This window comes from Mastigoproctus giganteus, chromosome 9, assembly GCF_048544385.1.
Source record: "Mastigoproctus giganteus isolate SK-2022 chromosome 9, ASM4854438v1, whole genome shotgun sequence".
Classification (NCBI taxonomy): domain Eukaryota; kingdom Metazoa; phylum Arthropoda; class Arachnida; order Uropygi; family Thelyphonidae; genus Mastigoproctus; species Mastigoproctus giganteus.
Window position 1 is genome coordinate 160,636,804 of NC_143583.1, and position 24,268 is coordinate 160,661,071.

Consider the following 24,268-nt stretch of genomic DNA (forward strand, 5'->3'; position numbering starts at 1 on the left):
CATTCAACATCCTTCCTAAAATGAGGCCTCCAGACCTATATACAGTACTCAAAGTGTGGTCTGATCATTACCTTATACAAGGGGACAATCACCTCCTCATCCCTACTAGGAAAATTCCTGTATATCATTGACAAGACACCATGAGCTACTCTTGCAGCCTGTTTGAACTGTCAGAAAACTTCAGATGACTGCACAATTACCCTCAGGTCTTTTTCATTCTTCGCTACTCTGAGTGTAGTACCACCCAATTGATACGTTACTTTGGGGTTACTGCTACCCATAAGCAGTGCTGCACATTTGTCAATGTTAAACTTCAACTGCCACCTCTCAGCCCATCTGCTAAACTTTTCCAGATCCTATTGCAGTAGTGTACTATCATTACCGTCCTTAACAACCGTGCCAACCTTCTTTCTGCAAACTTAGACATTAATCCTGATATACTGTCATCAATATCACTGATAAATACAGAAAACAACAGTGGGCCCAAAACCAAACCCTGGGGAACTCCACTAATAACATTAGTCCACAAAGTAGTGTCCATTTATTACTACTCTCTGTCTTATCCCATTCAACCATCCCTTTATCCATAGCAGCAACTAGCCCTTAATTTCATACTGCTCCAATTTGTACAGCAGTCTTCCACGTGCAACAATATCAAAAGCCTTTCTAAGATCCAAATATATTATATCAAAATTATTCTTTGCATCCAGTTCCTTTGTGATCACATCATAGTGTCCAATTAAATTTATCAGACAGGACTTCCCCTTAACAAACCCATGCTATGTTTGAACTATAACTGCAGTCTCATCTAGATGATCCTGCATTACTTCTTTAAACAGTGACTCCATTATTTTCCATGGAACAAAAGTTCAACTAACAGGTCTGTAATTAGTCTTGCCACCCTTTGATACCCCTTTGTGAATTGGGGACACATTTGCACATCTCCAGTTCATGGGGACATCCCCCGAGTCCAGGGAAGCTTTCATAATTATGGCGAAGTAATTATAGACCTGTGAGTTTAACTTCGGTTCCAGGAAAATTAATGGAGGCACTGGTTAAAGAAACACTGCAGGATCATCTAGACAAGACTTCAGTTATAGCTGGGACACAGCATGGTTTTGTTAAGGGGAAGTCTTGCCTGACCAATTTGATTGGATACTATGATGTGGTCACAAAAGAACTGGATGCAGGGAATAACTTTGATATTATATACTTGGATCTTAGAAAGGCTTTTGATACTGTTGCACATGGAAGACTGCCGCACAAATTGGAGCAGTGTGGCATTGGAACCAAATTGCTGCTATCGATAAAGGGGGTGGGTGAGGGGGAGAAGACAGAGAGTGGTAATCACTGGACACTGCTCATCGTGGAGTAATATTATTAGTGGAGTCCCTCAGGATTCAGTGGTGGGTCCATTATTGTTTTCTGTATTTAAAAATAATATTGATGATGGTATATCAAGCTTAATGTCCAAGTTTTCAGACAATACAAAGGTTGGCAGGGTTGTTAAGGACACTACTGATGCTAGGCTGCTGCAACAGGATCTGGAAAGGTTGGGCAGATGGGCTGAGAGATGGCAAATGAAGTTTAACATTGACAAATGTAAAGTACTACATATGGGGAAACAGAAACCCCAGAGCAAAGTATCAACTCTGTGGTACTACACTGACAGTGGTATAGAATGAAAAGGACCTGGGGGTATTTGTGCAGGCAGATATGAAGTTCTCTGAGCAGTGCAGACTGACTGCAAGAGTAGCTCATGGTGTCTTGTCAATGATATACAGGAATTTTTCTAGCAGGGATAAGGAGGTGATTATTCCCTTGTATAAGGCAATGGTCAGGCCACACCTTGAGTACTGTATACAGGTCTGGAGGCCTCATTTCAAGAAGGATGTAGAGCTGCTGGAACGTGTACAGAGAAGGGTAACAAGATTAGTTACCCTTCTCTGTACACGTTCCAGTGAATGGAACAAAGGGTTGCTCTTACGAAGAAAGGCTTAAGTTTTGCAAATTACAGTGTCTGGAGACTAGGCACCGGCGAGGTTGTTTGTTTGTTTGTTATTTGGATTTTAGGAGCATTAGCAACTAAGGCCATATTGCTCCAGGATATGTGGTGATCATTCTCTGACCTTTCCACATCCTCCGTATTTGGTGGTGACGGGCTCGAACTCCGGTCTAATCAAGAAGCGTGTGCTATGCACTGCTGCTCCTTCCCACCTGGCTACGGAGGCGCCTACCGGCGAGGTGATCTGATAGAGGTGTATAAAGGCTTGAATGGTTTGAGCATGCTCAATGCTGATGGGATTCTTCCTCTTGCTCAGAATAATCACCTGAGGGGGCATAAATTCAGATTGAGGAAAGACAGATGTAGGATAGATGTGCGGAAATGTACCTTTAGCCAGCGGGTAGTTGGTTGGTGGAACAGACTTCCATCCCTTGTTGTGGAAGTTGATAGCCTAAATAAATTTAAGGCTCATCTTTTGGCTGATGCTGCATAAGCTTGCTTTCTTGCATCATATGCCTCTACTAATATGGATAGATTCCTCCCACCTCAGGTGCCTTTCCTATGTTCAATTTTAACAATTTCTCCTCTACTTTGCTCTCAGTTATTACAAAATCATTTAGCTCACTGCCAGAGGTTGATCAACTTCTGACCTCCACTTCCCTACAGACTTCCTTATGTGTGAAGGGAAGTGGAGGCCAGAAGCTTATCAACCTCTGGCAGGGAGTTATTTTGGCAGCAATAAGGAATAATAACGCTTTGAAAAGATATATGGAGACTTTATATCTGTCACATCAACTATTAAACTTCATAAATGCAGTGAAACATTTCGAGCAGAGAAAGGAAATCACCAAGAAGATATTATTTCCCCTAATCTATTTACTCTAGCATGGGAAGAGGTATTTAGGAGCCAGGAATGGACATTAGTAGAATTAAAATAAATGGAAAGAAGCTAATACATCTCAGATTTACTGATGATGTGGTATTAATTGTAGAAGACATGTTGAGCGTAGAAAGGCAAAATGAGTTTATCCAAGAAAGAGAAGAATGATGATATCCGGCTTGGCACACCCAGGGTCCTGAGCTAGATATCATCATTCTTCTCTTTCTTGGTGATTCCTTTCTAATTCTGACTCTTGCTCTCTCAGGGTACTTGGGAATTTTTTTTTGGCTGGTGGAGCGTAAGCCTCAGGCTTTCTTGAACAATATGGCTGCTGCTAATAATAATAACAATAATAATAATAATAATAATAATAATAAAAGCCTGTAGCAAAACAGATTTAAAAATAAAAATGTTAAAAAAAAAGCTAATGATCGACAAATATCCACCTAAAAGATGTGTTAAAATAGCAAACAAACAAAAAAAAAAGAAAAAAAAAAAGGGCATTAGCACATATCTATCTGAGATAAACAATAATCACAGAAGACAGACAAAAGAAAAAAAAAAGAATTCACCTTGGCTGATTAGCACAAGGAAAAAATGAGAAACGTATACATAGATGAGAATATTCCAACAACCTGAAGGAATTTATCCCTCAGCAACATACACATATTCATAATACAGTAGCCAAGTTCTGTAAAAATTGGAAGAAGAGAGGGTAAAAAATCGGGATAGCTACAACAATTCCAATTTGTATGATCATTACGAGAACAGGAATATAAATTTGATATATGAACAGAAGAAAAAGAGCATGGTAAATGAAATATTAATAGGACCTTCCACTGCAACCCTTAAAAAGCCTAGCAGAAATAGCAGATGAATTGAACAGAAACTACTTAGCAATATTTACAGTCAAAAGCAAGTTCAAATTTATGGGGAATATTAAGGAATTAGACTGCTGTAAATTGATATAATGATCCCACAGAAGCAATTACCATAAAATGCTACTGAGACTAAAAGAGGGACATGTTCTAGGTAAAGATGATATATATATATTGTTACAAATAAAAAAGCTACTGTGAGTATATTAAACTGTTAAAACTCCCTTGACATCTTAGGTAGGTGAAACCTTAACATCTTAGGTAGGTTTCACCTACCTAAGATGTTAAGATGTCCTAAGTTATTTATGTATGCATGCATGCATAAATAACTTAGTATTAATAGAGGTTTAGAGAGCCCAGAAGGGTAGCCACAACATGAATAAGGAGTTATATTTTCATTGGCAGAGGAGGGAAGCATAAAGAGACACAAATACAAAATCTCCAGGATTAACAGAAGATTCACTTATGGGCAGCAGATTGTTGAACACCAGAACAAGATGCTTCCCAACAAGGTAGGGGGGGGGGGAGTTTGGCTAAGTTTGGAGGAGAATGGACAGTCAATCTGTGGGAATGGGAATACAGAGGGTTGATTCAGCCTTTTGATAACGATTTGGACACTCCTTTAAAACTACAAAATTCCCTGCCGCCACCACTGGCTGTGTTCTATTTGTTTTCCCTGTTCATGGACTATTGCACGGCATTGCAATTTCAATTGAAGTAAAGCACGCTGCAAAACTGCCAAGTCGATCTTGTCCCATTTCTGCTGGCAGTTTCCACAAACCTTCAACAGTTCTGGTGTGGCAGTTTCCAAGAGCTCTTTTCAAAAGTCCAAATGAGCAAAAATCCATGGGTGCAGCATCAGGTGATTTATCGGGTATATCTTCAATTGGGATCGAACAAATACCTGTCGCCGCTTCCATTCTCCGCAAAAAAGTGCAGGTGGAAAGTGATGTGTGGCTGAATGCCTTATCCTGGTGCACCCAGACCTTTTCAGCGTCAGAACCATACAATGTGGGTATTTCACTTCAAACAACGGCTGTAGAGCTTCAGTCTGGTAATACAATGAGTTGACTTTCACGTTTTTATCAACTCTATGCAACTCAAATTTGTCGTTATAACAAAAACTGGCCACAACCATAAAACCTTGGCCAAAACCTTCCTTGCACTGATGCACCCATGTTGGAAAGGCCTTGTCACCCTGTGGACAGTAATAAATTGCCCAAATTTTGTTCCAGTCAGAGAGATATACCCAAGCTTTGTCCAATGTTGCTACGAATTTCCACCTTTCAGCTGACAGATATTTGTCGTAGAGTTTGAGCATTGACCCGCTGCTCTGCAATGTGCCTTTCTCCTAGGTGGAGTATGTGGGCCTTGTGCTTCTTTTCCAGTTGCAAATTTTCATTGATTATGCGACAAACGGTTGACTGGGAGGTTCCCACACGTGACACTATAGCTCTTTGGATTTTCACTGACAACGAGCGACTGCACTTCTTGTACTACCTCCTTTATTCAACTTGGGGCAGGTTGCAGTTTCTTCGGTATTTTCCGGCTACTAGCAGCAGCTTCGAAGAATTTTCCTTTGCCATTCAAAACCTTATGGATACCAAACTTCGATATACTAAAATTTTTCAACTTGCACCTATCAATAATTTTCGCATAACTGTACCCTTCTGTTGTTGTTGTTATTTGGTTTTTAGGAGCATTAGCAACTAAGGCCATATTGCTCCGGGATATGCGGCGGTCATTCCCTGAATGACCTTTCCGCATCCTCCGTATTTGGTGGTGACGGGCTCGAACCCCGGTCTAATCAAGAAGCGTGTGCTACGCACTGCTGCTCCTTCCCACCTGGCTACGGAGGCGCCTGTGTACCCTTCTTCAGAAAGCGCAGTTATGTAACCTTGGAAGGCCAACTATGGATCCCATTTCCCAGGCATGTTGACATTAAAACAACTACAACCGATGAACCTGTTTATAAGGTTTGGGACTGCATCAGTGCAAAAAAAAATTTACACTGTTGCTCTACATCACAAGCAGGATTAATGTCAAAATCATTATCAAAAGGCTGAATCAACCCTCCGTAGTAAAGTGTAAAGTGTGTTTAGGGTCAAACGGCACCAGGGGTTTCCCCCATCTGCGCATAGTTTACATTGTGGTGTGATACAGTTCACTGTAAAGGCCAGAGATTTAAAAGTATATGGATCTTGAGGTGTGTGATGTTGTGTACCGTTGTTCTTCTGGCCATTTAGCCGGCAGATGCCAGCTGAGGCCTGACGTTGCCCACACTTCGCCCCGTTGAGGCAGACCAGGTACACTAGTATTACAGTTATTTACTCTGGCAGGCCCTGCCACCTAGTTTCCTGAGATTTCAGTGGCAAGGATCTTTAAAAAAAAAAAAAAAGAAGTTTGCATGGGTTGATCGCTAGGTTGAAAGACCGAAATGTGAGTGAAATTAATTTGGAGCTATTAAATTTTGACCTGTGGGATATACGCTGGCGAGCAGGTAGAGAGGGAGAGGAGACTGAAGACTGGGGGGAGAAAGACAGAAGAAATGGGGTCAATAGAGGAGGCGACCCCATTAAAAGTCAGTGGGGCATGCCCATGCCCCACCAGGAGGAAATCTGGGTTGGCGAGTAGGGGAGGAGCCAGGAGGGGTAACCTCCTGCCTCCTCCCCCACCACCAAAGGAGGGGGAAAGAAAGATGGGTCCAGCAAGAGCGCCGGCACCGATTGCCACTATGGCTGGCATATGCAGAAAGCTCTGCGGTCTCATTGGGCTGGTTGGAATTCAGCTGAACAGAAAGTCACTCATGAGGCTGTGTCCTGTCTGGAGAAGGTCCACATATCCAGTGTGCACTTTTCGTGGGTTATGTCCGGTTCGTTTTTCCCTCCTTTTCCCTTCTTCCTCCTTCTTTCTTCCTTTTCCTTTCTTTCCTGAGGCAGTTAGTTGTTGGTTTGTACTGTCTGCTCTCATAGGTTATTAATTTCATGGTTGTTGCTGTTGTGGTGGTGGATGGATGCGGGAGAGTCCGGCTTCTTGTGAAGAGGTCTTGCGCATATTGAGTGAAGGCACTATAAGTATCTTTTTCAGTTAGTATCAGATATTCCTGGTCTCTTAGCATTATTTGGGTGGTGGTTATAAATCGGCAGCGGAGATACTCGTACAGTGGGCAGTCGTACATCAAGTGCCCCCCATGTCTCGCGTAGACCGCAGTGGCATAGGGGGGTTTCACCCAATCCGAATCCATGGAGTTTTCCTCTTATGGCGCCATGGCCGGTCAACAGGTAGATGGCGAGAAGTCCAAGGTGGATAGTTTGGGTACACCAGTTGTAAATCAGGAATAAATTTTTTAGTTATTTCACCTTTGGTTGATGTCTGCCAGCGGGTTTGCCAGCTCTGGTTGAGATGTGTGAGGAGACGTTTGCGTTCCAATTTGTGGTCAGTTTCAGGGTCCAAAGTGAAGTTCAGATGGTTAGCCTCACGTCCCTTGGAGAGTTGATATATTAGGCCACGGAAGACTATTTGAAGGTCTAGGGGAAGAGTCCCTGTCAGGGCCTGGAGGGCGTGTGTGCTTACAGTATTGTAGGCTCTTGTTATTATAAGTAATATATACCGTTGCGTGGTGTCCAGTTTTCTTCTGTTGACGGCCGTGGTAGCCTTCCGGTACCACACGCCAGCGGCATACGTTATGGCAGGCAGGAATACGGCTTTATAGAATAGCTTGAGGGCTCTCCTCCGCAGGCCCCAATCCTTGCGGGAGACCCTCGTGAACAGAGCAGAGTATCTTCTGATCTTTTTCTGTATGTAGGTCAGATGAGGGGTGAATGAGAGGTTATTATCTAGGACAACCCCGAGGTGTTTTAGTTCCTTTGTCAGCTTAATTGTAGTTCCTTGGATGCGGATTTGTGGTGGTCTCCTGATGTCCAGGTTACATTTTAACAGTACTGAGCTGGTCTTGGTTGAGGATATGCGGAGATTGTTTTCGTTGGTCCACTTCTGTAAGGTGTCAATGGCACGAGTAGCAGAAGTTTCTAGCCTGGCTCTGCTGTCCTCTCGCAGTACCAGGGTCAGGTCGCCGCGTATGCCTGAGTTGCCACACGACCTAGGTCTAGATTTAGAAAACCGTCGAGAACCATGTTCCAGAAGAGCGGACCCAAGACTGAGCCCTGTGGGCAGCCTCTGAAGGTCTGTCTGGAAATAGAATGATATGGAGTTTCTACAACAACCATTCTGTTGTCAAAATATGTTTTGACGCATTGGTATAGGTTGGCCGGGATGTTGGCCTTCCGGAGCCTGCCGAGGATGCTTGGCCACCACAGGGTGTCAAATGCCCCAGCAAAATCTATTGCGATTACAAGTAGATATTTATGGTTTGTTGTTTCAGCAGCTCTGGTAATGTTTTCCAGGGCATCCAGAGTAGAGCAGCCCCTCCTAAAGCCAAATTGATTCTGTGATTGTAGGCCTGCAGCCATGTAGCAAATTTCGATTCTATCTTTGAGGAGGTGTTCAAAGAGTTTACTTAGTACAGAGAGAAGGCTATTGGTCGGTATGACTCCGGAAGGTCCTGTTGCTTGTTTGGACTTTTCAGGATTAAGCACAATTTGGCAGTCCTCCACACTTGTGGAAAGCATCCCTCATTAAGGCAGTGATTAAAGAGGGTGAGTATTACCTCTGGAATTGTCTCAATGGTCTTCTTGACGATTTCAGGCTCCAGTAAGTCGATACCGGGTGACTTCTTGTTGCGCAGTTTTGCTGCAGCAGTATGAAGTTCGGTGATGGTCAGTGGTTCTTCCTTATTGGTGGTAGTATAGGTATCATTGTCTTGACATAATTTTTGCTGTTCTGGTGTAGTGGGAGTAATATGTCCAGGAAACATGCTGTCCAGGATGTTGTTGATATTATCCTGCCAGGTCTTGGTATAAGTGCCTAGCGGCGTCTTTGTTGCAGGCATGACTTCTCCCCTGGGGAGTTTGTTTGTCGTTATTCTGTAGACAACCCCCCCAGGGGTGCTTGTTTCCGGTTGTAGAAACTAGTTGCTCCCATGAGCGCTGTTTCCTGAGTCGGATTAGAGCCGTGTACTCATTTCTTGCGGTGCGATAGTGGTCACGGAGTTGGTCTATTTCTGCTGCTGGCCAGGAAAGTTGTGCTCTCTGGAATAGTCTTCTCCTTGTGTTCACCTCGCGTCTGAGCTGTTGTAGTTCCGGGGACCACCACCAGCGGACGGCCCCTGGAGTTCGGTTTTTCCTTTTAATTGAGCAGTTTGCAGCGGCAGTGATGAGATCCACCACGGCGGTTTGGTGCTGGTCCGCTCAGCCCCTCTATTTGGAGGGTTTGTGCTGCTTCTCTTAAGGTAGTCTGGAAGAGACCAGTCTGCCTTCTGTATGGCGTATCTATGTTGGATTTGTTGGGTTGGTTTTTGTCTGTCTATGGTGCATTGAAGCGTGAAGGTTATGACCCTGTGGTCCGATGTGGTCCAGCTTTCCCTGACCATCCATCCCGAGAGGTGACCAGCCAGAGACCTTGAGGCGAGTGTAATATCAATCGTGGCTTCCTGTAATGGAAAAGGTGGTGGGGTTATTTGGCTGATTGAGTATAGTGAAGGTACTGTTTGCCAGGAACTCCTCTAGGTGTTGTCCATTTGTGGTGCTGTGATGCCCTCGGGTTTGGCTGAACCACACCGGGGATCGACAGTTCACATCCGCTCCCACGACGATCCTGGCATTCTGGAATTCTGTGAGTAAACTCTGCAGGTACCTAGTAGCTGGGAGGATATCTCCCCCTGGGTGGCAGTACAGTGAGACTGCATAAAATTTGCCGAGCGAGGTTATAATATGGGCACATGCGGCCCAGGATGTACAGTAGCTGGAAATCTTGGTTACAGTGATACTAGGGTTCCTAAACCAGGATGCAAGCCCAGGGGTTGTCTCTATTATCCTGAATTATTTTGTAGGATAGGGGATATCCTCTCACCCCCCCCCCGGCTGTGCACATATGGCTCTTGGATAAGTAGAATGTCGAGGTTCTGTTCATTCGCTTTCTTGGTGAGTTGTCTGGCCACGGCCTTAGATCGCTGTGCGTTCAGCTGCGCGAAGTTTACCCTGTCTAGGTTAAAAGGTCTAAGGCGTGCGTCCATAATCAATCCTCATTTGGTATGCACCCTTAGCTCTGATGTAGATGGGACACTGATTGTCCCTGAGTGAGTGGTCTGCTGGCATCTTCTGTGATTTACAGTTTACACAGGCAGGTGGGCGGATCATCTTTTTTTAGGGCAGGTGCCAAATTCATAGCCTTTCTCTGCACAGTGGCCGCAAGTAGCTCTGTCTGGGCACAGGTGTGCGTCGTATGTCCAAATCGACAGCAATGGAAGCATTTGGGAACAGACACATGCTCTTTGAAGCGATGGCTGCCCCAATGTATGAAAACCCCTGGTTGTTTGTGCAATTGTTTTCCATGCCTCTGGTGTAAGTTCAACAACCCAATTTGTGTGGTCTCCTGTCCTGGATTTTGTTTGGAATTTTGGGGTGATTAGTGTCGTTGGTTCCACGTTTGGGTACTCATGCTGAAGGTTCCTGGAATATAGTTCCTTCTGCAGAGCTTCTGGTGTTAGATTCTTGCTGGTGTTAAAAATGACTATACTGGGGGCCTTTTTCTTGGGGGACGCTGCCTCTAAACCAAGTGTCTGGATCCTTGGGTTCTTGAGGATTTCGTTTGCGTCTTCCTTCGTCTGGGTTTCAATGATGACACCTGTATTCCTTATTTTTCGGACAGATTTGATTTTTGTAGTCTTTAGATCCTGTGAGAGGTTCTTCATAATGGTTTGTTTCACCTCTTCACTAGTCTGGTGTTGTGCTGTTGAGGTCGGTTTTAATATTACTAGGTGTGGAGTCGGCAGGAGCGTTTTGCGTTTTGTAGTAGTTGCCACACGTGGCAGTTGAAGAGAGGTATCTGGAGCAGTGGTCCTCAGCGCTTGTGCATATGTGGGTGCATGCTGTGGCATTTGTTTTGCCCCACATTCAGCGTAGGCTTGCAGTTTAGCCTTGGCCCTTTCGCTCTCGAGGTAGGCTTCAACAAGGAGTGCATCGAGTTTGTTCCACAGTGTTATTATTTGAGCCCTTAGTGCAGTGGTGACTCTGTTTGTTTGCTCTTTAAAGAGGGATTCTAGAGCAGTTTTCAGGAACAGGGATTTTTCATGCATTGTACCCTCGGGTAAGGTAGGATCCAGGAAGGTTTCCTGTGTCTTGTCCTGTGTCCTGTCGTCGCTAGTCTCCTTTGTCGTAATCGCTGTGAGATTTTCCTGCGTTTCCCTTATCTCCGTCTGGGAACGGGTTTCTATCTCAAATTTTGGTATCGAGCCTTTTTTATTTTTCTTCTTACCCGTTTGGGGGGGGGGGGTCCCGGAACGGGCATCCATCCCTTTGTTCTGTTGGTTTGTGATGATTATGCATTTGTCGCCTTGGGTTTCCCTAAGAGGGTCTCTGCTTTTGTCCATATTCCTCTCCATATCACTATTTCCGGATGACCGAGACTCGTCGGTATCGATATTCTGTTTATTTCATTATTATTACTATATTTCTTTTCCTTTCTTTTTTTTGGCTGATGCAGAAAGTCCACGTACATAGCCAAGTAGTCAGGCACAAGGATGCAGAAGCACACACACTTTGAGTGGACTGTGGTTCAAGCCTTCATGACTGCTAAATATGGTTTATTCATTGTCAAAATAATTAACATAACCTCCTCTGATTAGTGGTTGTGTTAAAGTATAAACAAGAATTTTTATTTTTTTTTTGACTTTATTAATACAGGAACTCCCCGACTTATGTAATGGTTGCGTTCCACGGAACGCTACATAAGTCGGAATTTCCCCCATGCTTGTGCAGAACTCACAACTGCGCTCGCTGAATTGATTGAATCAAAAAAGAAATGTTTGACGAACATATAAATAGAATTATTTATTGTATATATTCAATTTTTTATCTCATGTGCAGGAAAAATTACAAAAGCGTGTAATTAAAAAAAAATTCAGAATTATACAATTACAAAAAATGAGAGGAGACAGGCATAATCTTCAGTAAGTTTTACCTCTCGAGCATCATTGCCAGAATCGACGTCTTCAGCTCATAAGTATGCCACTGCAGCTCTAGAAGGGGTCGGCTGCTCAACCTTACAAAAGAATATATTAATGGATGACTGGATGGTGGGTTTTTTATTTTCATCATAGATTTCTTTGTAGCAAGCAAGCATATCATTCACCCCTCTGTTCACTTTTAAGAATCATTCGATGTCAGGATCCATCTTCTCAAACCTTGCCATTGCCGATGCAATTTCACGAAATGCCACTGCCATCTCTCTCTGGTGATGAAGCATCTTGGCTCCTCATTTGGTTCATCTTGAGCTTCGTCAGCATTTTCTTCTTTTGCTATCGCTGGCTGCAAGTCAATAAGTTCTTCATTAGATAATTCCTTCTCTTCTTCCTCTATTAACTCCTCCACGTCTTTAACATCAACCACCAACTGAAGTAGCTCTGCAACCTTTACAATCTTATCTGTAACTGCTTCATCTGATTTGTCTTTTTCATATCCTTTTGAAGCCTTTTACATGCCATGGGCATATTTTTTTTGCGCCATTTAAACAACTTTTAGCAATTCCCGCCCAGGCCTTATTAAGGTTTAATATGCCGTGGTAATAAATATTGTAATATTTCCAAAAGCCTCTTAACATACAATTTTTCTCGTCGTCTGCTATAGACAATGCCCGAGCAAATGTTGTGCATAAATAGTATGCTTTTAAATTCGAAATAACACCCTGATCCATAGCTTCGATGAGTGAAGTCATGTTTTGTGGTAGAAATATGACTCTCACGTACGAATTGAAATCATCTAAATGCACAGGATGTCCAGGAGCATTATTAAATAGAAGCAAAATCTTGTAATTTGTCTTTACAATATTTTTCAACCTTGGGAATGAAGCAGCATTTAAAGCAATCCTCAAAGAGAGATATTAGCATTAGTAGAGGCATTTGATGGAAGAAAGCAAGCTTATGCAGCATCAGCAAAAAAAAAAAAAAAAACACTTCCACTTCACCCTTCTGTTCGTTCGAAATACCTGTCCGGCTGAGCCTTAAACTTATTTAGGCTATCAACTTCCACGACAAGGGATGGAAGTCTGTTCCACCAACCAACCACCCACTGGCTAAAGGCAAATTTCCGCACATCTATCCTACATCCGTCTTTCCTCAATTTGAATTTATGCCCTGTCAGTTGATTATTCTGAGCAAGAGGAAGAACCCCATCAGCATTGAGCATGCTCAAACCATTCAAGGCTTTATACACCTCTATCAGATCACCTCGCTGGTGCCTAGTCTCCAGACACTAATTTGCAAAACTTAAGCCTTTTTTCGTAAGAGCCATTCACTCTTTGTGAAGATTAGTGAATGGAACAAAGTTCCATTCACTAATCTTGTTTCCCTTCTCTGTACTCGTTCCAGCAGCTCCACATCCTTCTTGAAATGAGGCCTCCAGACCTGTATACAGAACTCCTCTAGGTGTGGCCTGACCATTGCCTCATACAAGGAAATAATCACCTCCTTATCCCTGCTAGAAAAATTCCTATATATCATTGACAATACACCATGAGCTACTATTGCAGCCCGTCTGCACTGCTCAGAGAAGTTCATATCTGCCTGCACAACCACCCCCAGATCCCTTTTATTCTCTACCACTGTCAGTGTAGTACCACAGAGTTGATACGTTACTCTGGGGTTGCTGTTTCCCCATACGTAGTACTTTATATTTGTCAATGTTAAACTTCATTTGCCACCTCTCAGCCCATCTGCTCAACCTTTCCAGATCCTGTTGCAGCAGCATAGTGTAAGTAGTGTCCTTGACAACCCTGCCAACCTTCGTATTGTCTGCAAACTTGGACATTAAGCTTGATATACCATCATCAATATCATATTGTTATCCATGCTCTCTGTTTCGATCGGAAATGCACGTGTAGGGTGGCTTTATTGATGCCCTGTAATGCACAAAGATTTCCAGAAGGAATGTCATTGTCTTTACAATATTTTTCAACCTTGGGAATGAAGCAGCATTTAAAGCAATCCTCAAAGAGAGATATTGTTATCCATGCTCTCTGTTTCGATCGGAAATGCACGGGTAGGGTGGCTTTATTGATGCCCTGAAATGCCCGAAGATTTCTAGAATGGTACACAAGCAGTGGTTTTAATCTGTAATATCCTGCTGCATTTAATCTATAATATCGTGGCCTTGAAACCTGGCATTTTATTTACCTCTTTGGCAATGTATGTTCGATCTGGCATTTTTTTACAATACAGAGCAGTCCTGCAACGTTAAAAATTTGCTGCATTGAATGCCTTCATCAATAATTTTTTCCAATACATCACAAAATTTCTCTACAGCTGCAGAATCGGCACTGGCGACTTCAACGCATACTTTAATGTTGTGGAAACCAGTGCGATGCTTGAACCTATTAAACTACCCATTGCTTGTCACGAAATTGGTTTGGGGTTCGCAGTACTTAACCTTAATGTCTTTATAAATACTTGCTGCTTAATTAGATGCACTAATTGAAAAGCCCAATAAACCGGAAAGTGCAAATTATTTTTGTTTTTTGGTTGTGACCGCCAAAAATGTGCTTTAGAAAAATATCACAAAGGCATTCAAAATTGATTCTTATAACAGAAACATATGATAACAATGAAAGGGTAGTACAATTTCCGTTATAAATATGACCTTTAAAAAGATAAATAGCTTAGTAATATAGTGAAATTTTCAACTTTCAAGGACTTGGAACGAATTACAAAAAAAAAAAAAAAAAAAGGGTTATTGTGTTCACATTACGATATTTTCACGATACCTTCATTTATTCCTATGGGATGCAAAATATGTTTCCACGATTTTTTTCAGTTTGCCCTGGTTGGCAAAAACTTACACAAAGTCGAATTTCCGTAAGTAGAGTATTACACCAGTCCGGGAGTTCCTGTACTAATTCGACATAATCAAGGTAAGAATTTACCTTGCAGTTTTTCTAAAGCAATGTCAAATTGGTCAATGGCTCATGAAAAATGCTATATGACATAGTTGTAATTTGCAAGAGCCTGTGTTTGCAGAAGGGTCTTCTATGTGATGTTCAGAGTCCCAGTAATTAATAAAAAAAAAAAAAGAGGAGGAGGAATGTCACTTTTAGCATGGATTATGAGCAATAATATATCAAAATATGGATACCCCTCAGTCTTGGGCAGGAAGGACTTATTTTAACATTATATACATCAAGATGTACGATTACAGCAAAAAACCTTAGCAATATCTTATTACATTCAAGAAAGCGACTGAAGGTTTCCATGGTATAATTGTTATATATTTTTCATATTGTTTAAATTAATGAATTAATAGCTTATTCCAAAACATCTATCACAACAAAACTAAAAGCTCCTTAACATTTTAAATAAAAATCTTAAAAATTTGATACAGTGGTATTAAGAATATCCGAGTAAAAAAATTTCTCTTTAATTTTGATTTCTCATATTGTATTCTTAAACAGTTTAATTTGAAACTGATGTAGTCTGGTCTCCATTAGCTTTAAGTGTAAGGTTATGTAGCTAGATTTTAATATCTTGCCCAAATTTCACTCTTGATGATGAGCTACAGCAAGGAGCTTTTATGTCTATTTTACACTATATGGTGTATTGATCACTGTACAATGGACTATTAAGTATGAACCAGTGAATCAGAACACAAGGCAAACTCAACCAGAAGTTACATGGGCATTTATAACCTAAGCTTTACTGTTCATTCAATTCTATTACTGTATTCATTCATATTTTTTTTTTGTGACCTGGTGAAACCCGACATTATCCTCATATCTTACAACTTTCATTTTGCTGAAGAATGGCACCGCTCAGATAGTCATGCATGTGGTTTTAGGTATCATGCAATTAATATGGTATTACAAGCCTTCCACGAGGGATGATATCAGACTAGGATATATTCCTGTTAATTCAATATCACATTACTCAAAATGTAATGTAATCATAAATTGTTACCATATACCCACTAACAATATGGGGGTTTCATGTTCTTTAAGTGTGGATAATTTGAAATGGGTATAATGAAATTCAAAGTCCAAGTGAGTACTATGATTTGTCACACTACCTATCTCGGACTTTCAATTGCAAGTTAGTACTTGAATTTTCAATGAATTTGCAACTGCTCAGTATTCAGTTTCCATTTTACACTCATTTCCTCAAGAATCACATGCTTTACACAGAGTATTCTCACTCGCTTATGAACATGTAATGCAGTTAAAAATATTACACCGCTGAAATGTACTAAGGTTATATAACTAGATTTTGAAAAACTTCGCTATTGATGATGAGTTACCATGAGGAGCTTTTGTCTCTTGTACACTATATTGTGCAGTGATCACTAACAACATGATCATTTCCAGGAGAAAAGCATAAATATTTCTTTATATCACCACAGGTTTTTCCCAATATCAGGGAGAATACCACTGAACGTACTTCTGGGAAAAATTACTTTCTCATTGGAGGATAAAAAAATCTAACATTCCAGGTAATTTACAATGAGTTATGTACAAATCTTTATCAATTTCCATGGTATCTTCTTTTTAGTAACGTTATGAAACAGAAATTTTTAGTCGCATTAACCTGAAATTATAGTTTTTACTGTATAATATAAATACAGTCGAACTTGGTTATAATGAGATCAAGGGACCAACAATCCTTGTTATAACCATTACTCACTATATCACTGATGAGTTAAATCTACCTCTTATTTTTTTTAATTCTCAATAACGTGACAATTTATTTCTCAGTAATTAAAAACAATACTAATTAATAGTAAACACAATTTCAATGTCTTTTTATTGTAGTGAACCATTGAAGCAATGCTTCATCGATATTTGTAACCCGCACTTTCTATAATATATATATATATATATATATATTTTTTTTTTTTTTTTTATTTTTTTTTTTTTGCCCTAATTATGTTCTTTTCCAATGCTGACATGTAAACATGTTTATTCTTCCACAACGTTGATACTGTTAAAAACTTTTTACACACTTCAAAATTTTTTGCACCACATTCTAACTCGTGAATAATTTTGACTTTTTCGTGAATTAATAGGCACTTTCTTTTGTTAATAGGCATGTTTCCGAAGGAAGGGTTCGTTTCTAACTGATTTTACTTTAAAATGACAGTAAAGTGAGCTGCATACACAAACAATTATCCTTTCCAAAATTCTTACAGGTCCCGAAATAAATTTATGGTTCAGTCAATACAAGACAATCTGTAAATAGGGAAATGCACTATAGAAATTACAAATGGAACACCAACGCCCTATTGTATATAGGCCCCGTTCCCGAAAGGACACGGTTAGATCATAAACCAGCCCCTAATCAGATGCAGGTGGTCATAAAAGCTAAGTTGCTCCTTTCACCTTTTGCCTATTCCAAGAATTGGGTTTTTTCGACTAACCGAGCAATTAAGAATGTTTGCATAGTTACCAAAATTTGTATGGTATATGCTTGCAGTACGCTCGTTATAACAGTGTGCAATCGTATGGGAATATACGTAAATTAAATAAAATCATTATGGCTTTGTGCTCATTACAGCTGTGATCTTGTTATTTCCATGCTCATTATAACCAAGTTTAACTGTATATTTATATATATTTTATACGTACATAAAAACAAAAAATACAGTTACCATAGGCTCTTCTGTATTTTTTTGAAACTGCACTAAACGAACTCTAGTAATGGTTTCTGCTTCAGATCCCAATTCAGTCTCCATGTCTTCACTTCCATCAAAATAAGGCATCACAGGTGGTGGTGTTACCCGAATAGCATCTTCTCCATATACTTCATGTGCAAGAACATCATGAGCTTGTAGAAGAGCCTAAAAATTAATATACAATAACACCAAGTTAACGATTATAATATTCTCTCTCCCTACCCCATCCTCTGCTTGTTATAATAAGCAGAAGGTGGAGAGGGGAAAGAGAATAATTTATCTCTGCCAGTTGTGAATTTTTAAAGTTTAGCTTTCCTTTTTGTTTAAATATTTTCTGTTCACAATTTTACTGATAAGAGTCTCTAACCACTGCAATAATATGGGATATCTGTATATTATATTCTATACTACTTACCTGTATACTAACGCAGATGATATAAGAAAATAAGATAAGATGTGAACAGATTCAGGGTTTGATTTTAAGATGATGAGGCCAACTGTATTGTAGACCCTTTAAGTGGATACATTTTTATGGGTAGATGGATCATCAAAATGATTTTTAATAATTTTTAGGATAGCAAAACAGTAAAAAGCCTTAACAGCAAATATGATCACTGTGCCAAATGTACTGTTCTGATTTTCTTTCTTTCAAATTAAAAAGGTTTCTAATTTAATAATTGAATGGTGTCCTATTGATGATCTATCGAACTTTTGCAAGTAGAGATAGGGACGTGATAATCCCATTATATAAGGCTTATGCTAGACTACACTTGGAATACTGTGTTCAAGTATGGAGACCGCACCTAAAGAAAGACATCGAGCTTCTTGAAAGGGTGCAAAGAAGGGTAACTCGCCTGGTGAGATCGGCAAAAGGGCGTCCTTATGAAGAAAGACTTTGAATATGTGGGTTGCAGAGTTTGGAAACTAGACACCTTAGAGGAGATTTGATTGAGGTGTTTAAGGCTCTGAGAGGCATCAGTAAAATGAATGAGGACGAAATTTTCAAGATTATAAATGATGCTAGAACTAGGGGACATAAATTCAAGTTACGGGGGGAAATGTTTAGATTGGACTGCAGGAAGTTTTATTTTATCCAGCGAATTATAAATTACTGGAATAAGTTGCCTTCATGGGTGGTAGAGGCCGACAGTTTGGGGAAATTCAAAGGTCATCTGGATAGTACTTTCGGGTAAGGGAAGCGCATAGGATGATAGGATTAATTTCCTTTTTATTTATTTTTTATTTCATTTCATTATTTTTATTTATTTATTAATTATTATTATTTATTTAATTTTTGTTTTTATCATTGTTTTGTTCGGATTTTTTTTTTTTTTTTTTTGGCTGGTGCAGCATAAGCCATAGGCTTTCTTGCACCGTACGGCCGTTACTAATACTAATAACATGTGCATGTTTTTACACTAATCATTTACATAGCTCTAATGATATATTTTGCCATCTTGGGTACAAATTGCAAAGGAGGGGCATATAGCAGCAAAAGATGATAAAAAGCTGTCTCTGATCAATCATGGAATGCTCCTCTTCCCTTGCACTACTATTTATCGAGAATGAGACTGTGTGGAAAACATATTTCAAATCAAAGCTGTCAATTGCTGCTCTGGATTAAGTTTTCCAAATCAACAATCAAATTGCAATAAAAAAGAATTGAAAAAAGTTTGTCTCTTGCATTAATTTCTTTCACTGTATGTAAAAACAAAGATGGACACTGACATGATTCTACCTCTTTGTGCTTATCCTTGCTAAATAAAAAAAAAAAAAAAAATTTATACAAGAGATCTTTGTTATAATTTTAAACATATGAAAAAAAAAAAAAAAAAAAAAACAGGATCAAAAATTTTATCATAAGCCCATTAATTTTCAGCCTTAGGCACAGTGCCTACTGGATACAGCCCAGAACAGATATGATAAGAATGTTTTGCTTTATTTGTGGTAATAGTGTGACATCACATATATCAATGATGTTACCAACTTTGTAGCACCTTTTTATCCATATTCAATGATTTCCCATCTTTCACCATATGAAGCTTTATAGGACAATACATGGATTTTTCCAGTATCATTTGTTTGCTATGACATTACATGTAACCCTCGTACAACATGGTAGTTAGGTTCCTATAAAATCTTGTGTAGTGCGAAACCATGTTACACGGGACTAAGAACCAATACAAAAAGGGAGTTACGTTCCAAAAGCTAACAAAAATATACCATTTCTTTTAAAACTATCAGAAACTTAATTTTTATCAAAAATAGTAATAACTGAATACACATCTTGCAAATTACACTGGTATGCAAAATTTAAGAACCAGTCAGGTGTTTGCCTGTAGCTTCTCATAGGAGTGGCCTGGATATGGGAAAAGCATACCAAAGGAACCTCGTGAGGTACAGAAATGATGAAGGAAACAACACCAATACAACAACAGAAACAAAACAGTACAGAGGGACTTTATTCAAAAGTGGCAACATAGCACTGGCCGCCATGACAGAGATGCATCACTGCCAAAGATGGAACAAAAGGAAGAGGTGATCCTCAGTAGGAGATATGGCTACCCGTAATGTTGATGCAGGCTTTGCACCGCCTGTCCATACTTAGAACAATGTTGTTGATAAGTTCTTGTGGTAACATCATCCATTCCTCTGTCAACACCATCTTCAGCTCGTGAACATTTTCTGGTGGGTGTGGATGTGCCACTAGGTGTCTCCGCAGAGCGTCGCATACGTGTTCAATGGGATTTAGATCGCCAGAATGGGCAAGCCAGTCCATACAAACAATGTCCTCACTTTCCAAAAGCATATCAACAGCTGCAGTGCAGGTGGGGTGTGGTGTGGTTATCATCCATAAACACGAACTTGGGGCCAATGGCACCTCGGAACAGATGCACATGGTGAAGGATTACCTCAGTACAGTAGCGTGCACCGGTTACAGTATCTGCAGCTGTGTATGTCTATCCAAGATAACGCCCCCCCATACGAGAACACCTCGACCGCCATATCGATCCCTTCCAGTGATGTTTGTGGGGTGATACAGTGTGTCAACCTCTCGCCAGATTAGCTGACGTCCACAATCGCTGCTGAGACTGAATCTACTCTCATCAGCAAAGAGTACCTTAAGTAGAGATTTTGTGGTTGTAACCTTTAGAAATGGTGTCGGTCCTTAAGTTTTGCACACCAGTGTATGATACATATATGTCAGCTAATGTACTGTCATTTAATTTTCTTCCTCTTCATCGCTTCTAAGCACAATCTAATCAGAACGTTTTCTCTGTTGCAGAATGTCTTCACCTTCTGAACTTTCTTCTACATCATCTAGATTTTGTGTATTTAAGTACAGGTAGCTCTCGTATAACATGGTAATTAAGTTCCTATAAAATCTCGTGTAATGCAAAACCATGTTACACGGGACTACAAACCAATACAAAAAGGGGGTTACATTCTAAAAGCTAACAAAAATACACCATTTCTTTTAAAACTATCGGAAACTTAATTTTTATCAAAAATAGTAATAACTGAACATACATCTTACAAACTATGATACATATGTCAGCTAATTATCTTCATTTAATGTTCTTCCTCTTCTGAGCTTTCTTGTGCATCATCTAGATTTTGTGTATCTTCTGCTCCCTTTAAACAATCAGTAATCTGGGTTTGTTTGCTTTTGCTTGATAGATCTTTGTAAATTTCTTTGTATGGAGCTAAGAATGTTTGAAGCTCCCTTTTTGTGTTCCTTTCAGTCGAAGGATCTCCATTCAAAAAATAAGATTATAATTGCTCAGCTAAGTTTATGCCTTCCCATATGCTTTTTAGTGTAAAATTTGGAACTTCGGAATTTTCATCTATGCTATCATCCGCTGAATTCATTTGGTTTACCTCCGATGTCATTTCCATTAAATCCGCTTTGTCAGCGTCTGTTTCTACCAGTAATTCTTGAATGTCTTCAGTAGTCATATTATCAACACCTTCCCCTCATACATACTTAGGAAGTTCTACTACTGCACCGATTCCATTTTCTGTCGTTTGACCATATTTCCTGAAGAACTGACTCTGGGCATACATTTTTACAACACACTTTTAACGTTGACGGTTTTACTTCTTTGAGTGATAAAGCTATGATTCCGATACAGTCCACAATTGAAAAATGTCTTTTGAGGGGTGCTTTTTAACTTTCCTTAGGCATAATTAAATAGAATTTAATTCACAACAAAGAAATTATTCCAATATGGTTCTTAAGAAGAAAGTTTAGTTATACATACCTGTAAAAATTTATAAATGATTAAAATGAAAGCCAAAATAACCTTAAAAAAATCTTAAAAGGCACAAACAGCAAGCTTCAAAGTCATAATTTGTGTTCTCAAACAAACACAAATTCAATAACACAGAAGCTAACGCGGAGATTTCCCAACAAAAATAAAATAAGGGGATTTTCCAATAATTTTTTTTTGCATAGCCGCTAGCGAGACAACAGCAGGAATTCACAAAAAATAATGGTAATGTTGAAAAACGACATCAAACACAGCAGGGTTTCTCCCCACAAAAAAAAAGCTGAAAAATGTTGTGTTATGCGAGGTTTACCGTAATTTTCTAACCGCGTTAGAGTGAAACAATGTTATACAGGGTGTTTCAAAAATGATGGTCAATAATTTAAAGGTGAAAAGTACAAACTAAAATAAGCAAAAAAAGTCCCAGTGAACATCAGGCCGCAAATGAACCGTTTTGTTTTCGAGATAATGCACATGTTCTGTTAAGGTCTGCCACTGACTATGGGAGCAGTAGTTTAGCAAAAAGCTGTGGCCACCCTTTGTTAAGGGTAGTTTTATTAAACATAAGATGATACATTTTTAATTTTTGGTTTCAACACCAGAGGATTTTACAGAAGTTACACATTACGGGATGTTCTTTCTAACACCCTTTCCTCAACATCAGGTGTTATGTTTCTGGGCCTGTCTGCTCATACTCCATGTGTGAATTGCCCATGTTTTCTAAGGCGCTGATGTACCCTGATGAATGTGTGACTGCTGGGCTGCCTTCGGCAGAGAAATGCTTCTTGGTACAAACGTGCAACCTCAAGTGCATTGCCATTGGCTTTACCATACACGAGACAGCAGAATTTTCACTTTTTCATTTCTAAGCCAGAGAAATTCAGAACCCTGGCAGGGTTGGTAGATCCATTGGGGAGGAATACTGTGCACCACTTTAGCCGGGACTCATGAAGTGTATGTCTGCATACCCTTCATTGCTGTAACCTCTTTCCATGTTGACTATCCTTTGACGAGTAACTAGAATGCCTGCTACGTCTCAGAGCATTAAGAGAGAGGAAATGTTGAGAATGAGCATAACCTAACATAAAGAAGTCAGAGAAGGATCCACACTAGAAATGTTGCAACATCTCAAAAACGATTCACTTAAGGACCCATGTTTACTAGGCTTTTTTTGCATATTGAAGTTTCTACAGTTCACCTTTAAATTACTGACCATCAACTTTTGAAACACCCTGTATAAGTACCATGTTGTGCAAGGATTGCCGCAATTTATCTATCGCGTAGCGTGTTGTAGAATGTCATTGTCATTTGGTTTTTAGGAGCATTAGCAACTAAGGCCATATTGCTCCGAGATATGCGGTGGTCATTCCCTGACCTTTCCGCATCCTCCGTATTTGGTGGTGACGGGCTCGAACCCCGGTCTAATCAAGAAGCGTGTGCTACGCACTGCTGCTGCTGCTCCTTCCCACCTGGCTACGGAGGCGCCGTGTTGTAGAAGTACCATGTTATACAGGGGTTGCTTGCATTTACTTTAAATTAAATAATTTTCTGAAAAACAGATTTTTTGAATAATTAGTTTTATACTCATTTTACTATTAAAAAGAAAAACGATAACCTGTCTTAGAAAACTGCAATAATAGACGCAACACTTTGGACACAACTGATAATTTCAAATCACTTAACTAACAATTCATTATAATAAGAGCACCTCATACTCAAGCAACAGTGAGTTTGGGGTGCACATCGCATGCTCCCTCCCAACAGTGAGTTTGGGAGGGAGTCCGAAAAAAAATAAAAATTTTATTTATAAGATATATAAACAAACCACTAAAGCAATGCAAAAATAGAAGATAAAAGCATTAAAATAAAATGAAATAGTAGCTTTCGTGGTGAGGTGCCCCTTCAACAGCAAGTTAGTGTATGACTGCAGCTAACTATGTGGGAGAAGTCAACGGATTCAATGTCGCATCGGGGATCAAGGTTATGTTGCTCGACCCAATAGTGTTCAGCAACAGCAGAGCATTCAAAGTTAGTAGTGTGGAGCACCACTTCATGCTGTGAGAGAGCCATGTGGTTGTCACAGACATTCTCTCAGATATGCCAGACAAGCTGTACTTGCTACCTGGGAGTCTAGAACGCTGATGGAACTGATATTCGGGTGACACTCAACTCAAGTCAAGTGGACCCAATTTCGGAGAAGTCCGGACGGTCTGTGACAGCCAAATCCTCTGCTTATACCTTCACGATGGTGGGACTGTTAGTAATACTAGGTATAACCTCCATGCATAAGTACATGGTGGGTGACCACCCAAGTGTGAACCAACGTAAGCAGAGGTCGAGGTGTGGCACCCACACCACATGGAGGAACACCGCCCCTCTATGTTACCAGGCAGTACAAGGTAGTAGATGACTCATCAAACGGTGAAATACCACCACTTTGCTTTTTGGAGCCTTGAAGTGGTGCAACC

At 40.1% G+C, this 24,268-nt stretch overlaps 1 protein-coding gene across 1 annotated transcript in view; it reads right to left on the minus strand.

Annotated features, from left to right (window-relative positions):
• The window catches only part of LOC150080848 (peripheral plasma membrane protein CASK-like), a 669,094-nt gene that overhangs the window by 263,016 nt on the left and 381,810 nt on the right, over positions 1 to 24,268 (minus strand). Inside the window, exon 13 of the mRNA XM_090381386.1 lies at positions 17,506 to 17,694. Coding sequence (XP_090237512.1) covers positions 17,506 to 17,694 — 189 coding nt within the window. The remainder of the gene's footprint in view (positions 1 to 17,505; positions 17,695 to 24,268) is intronic.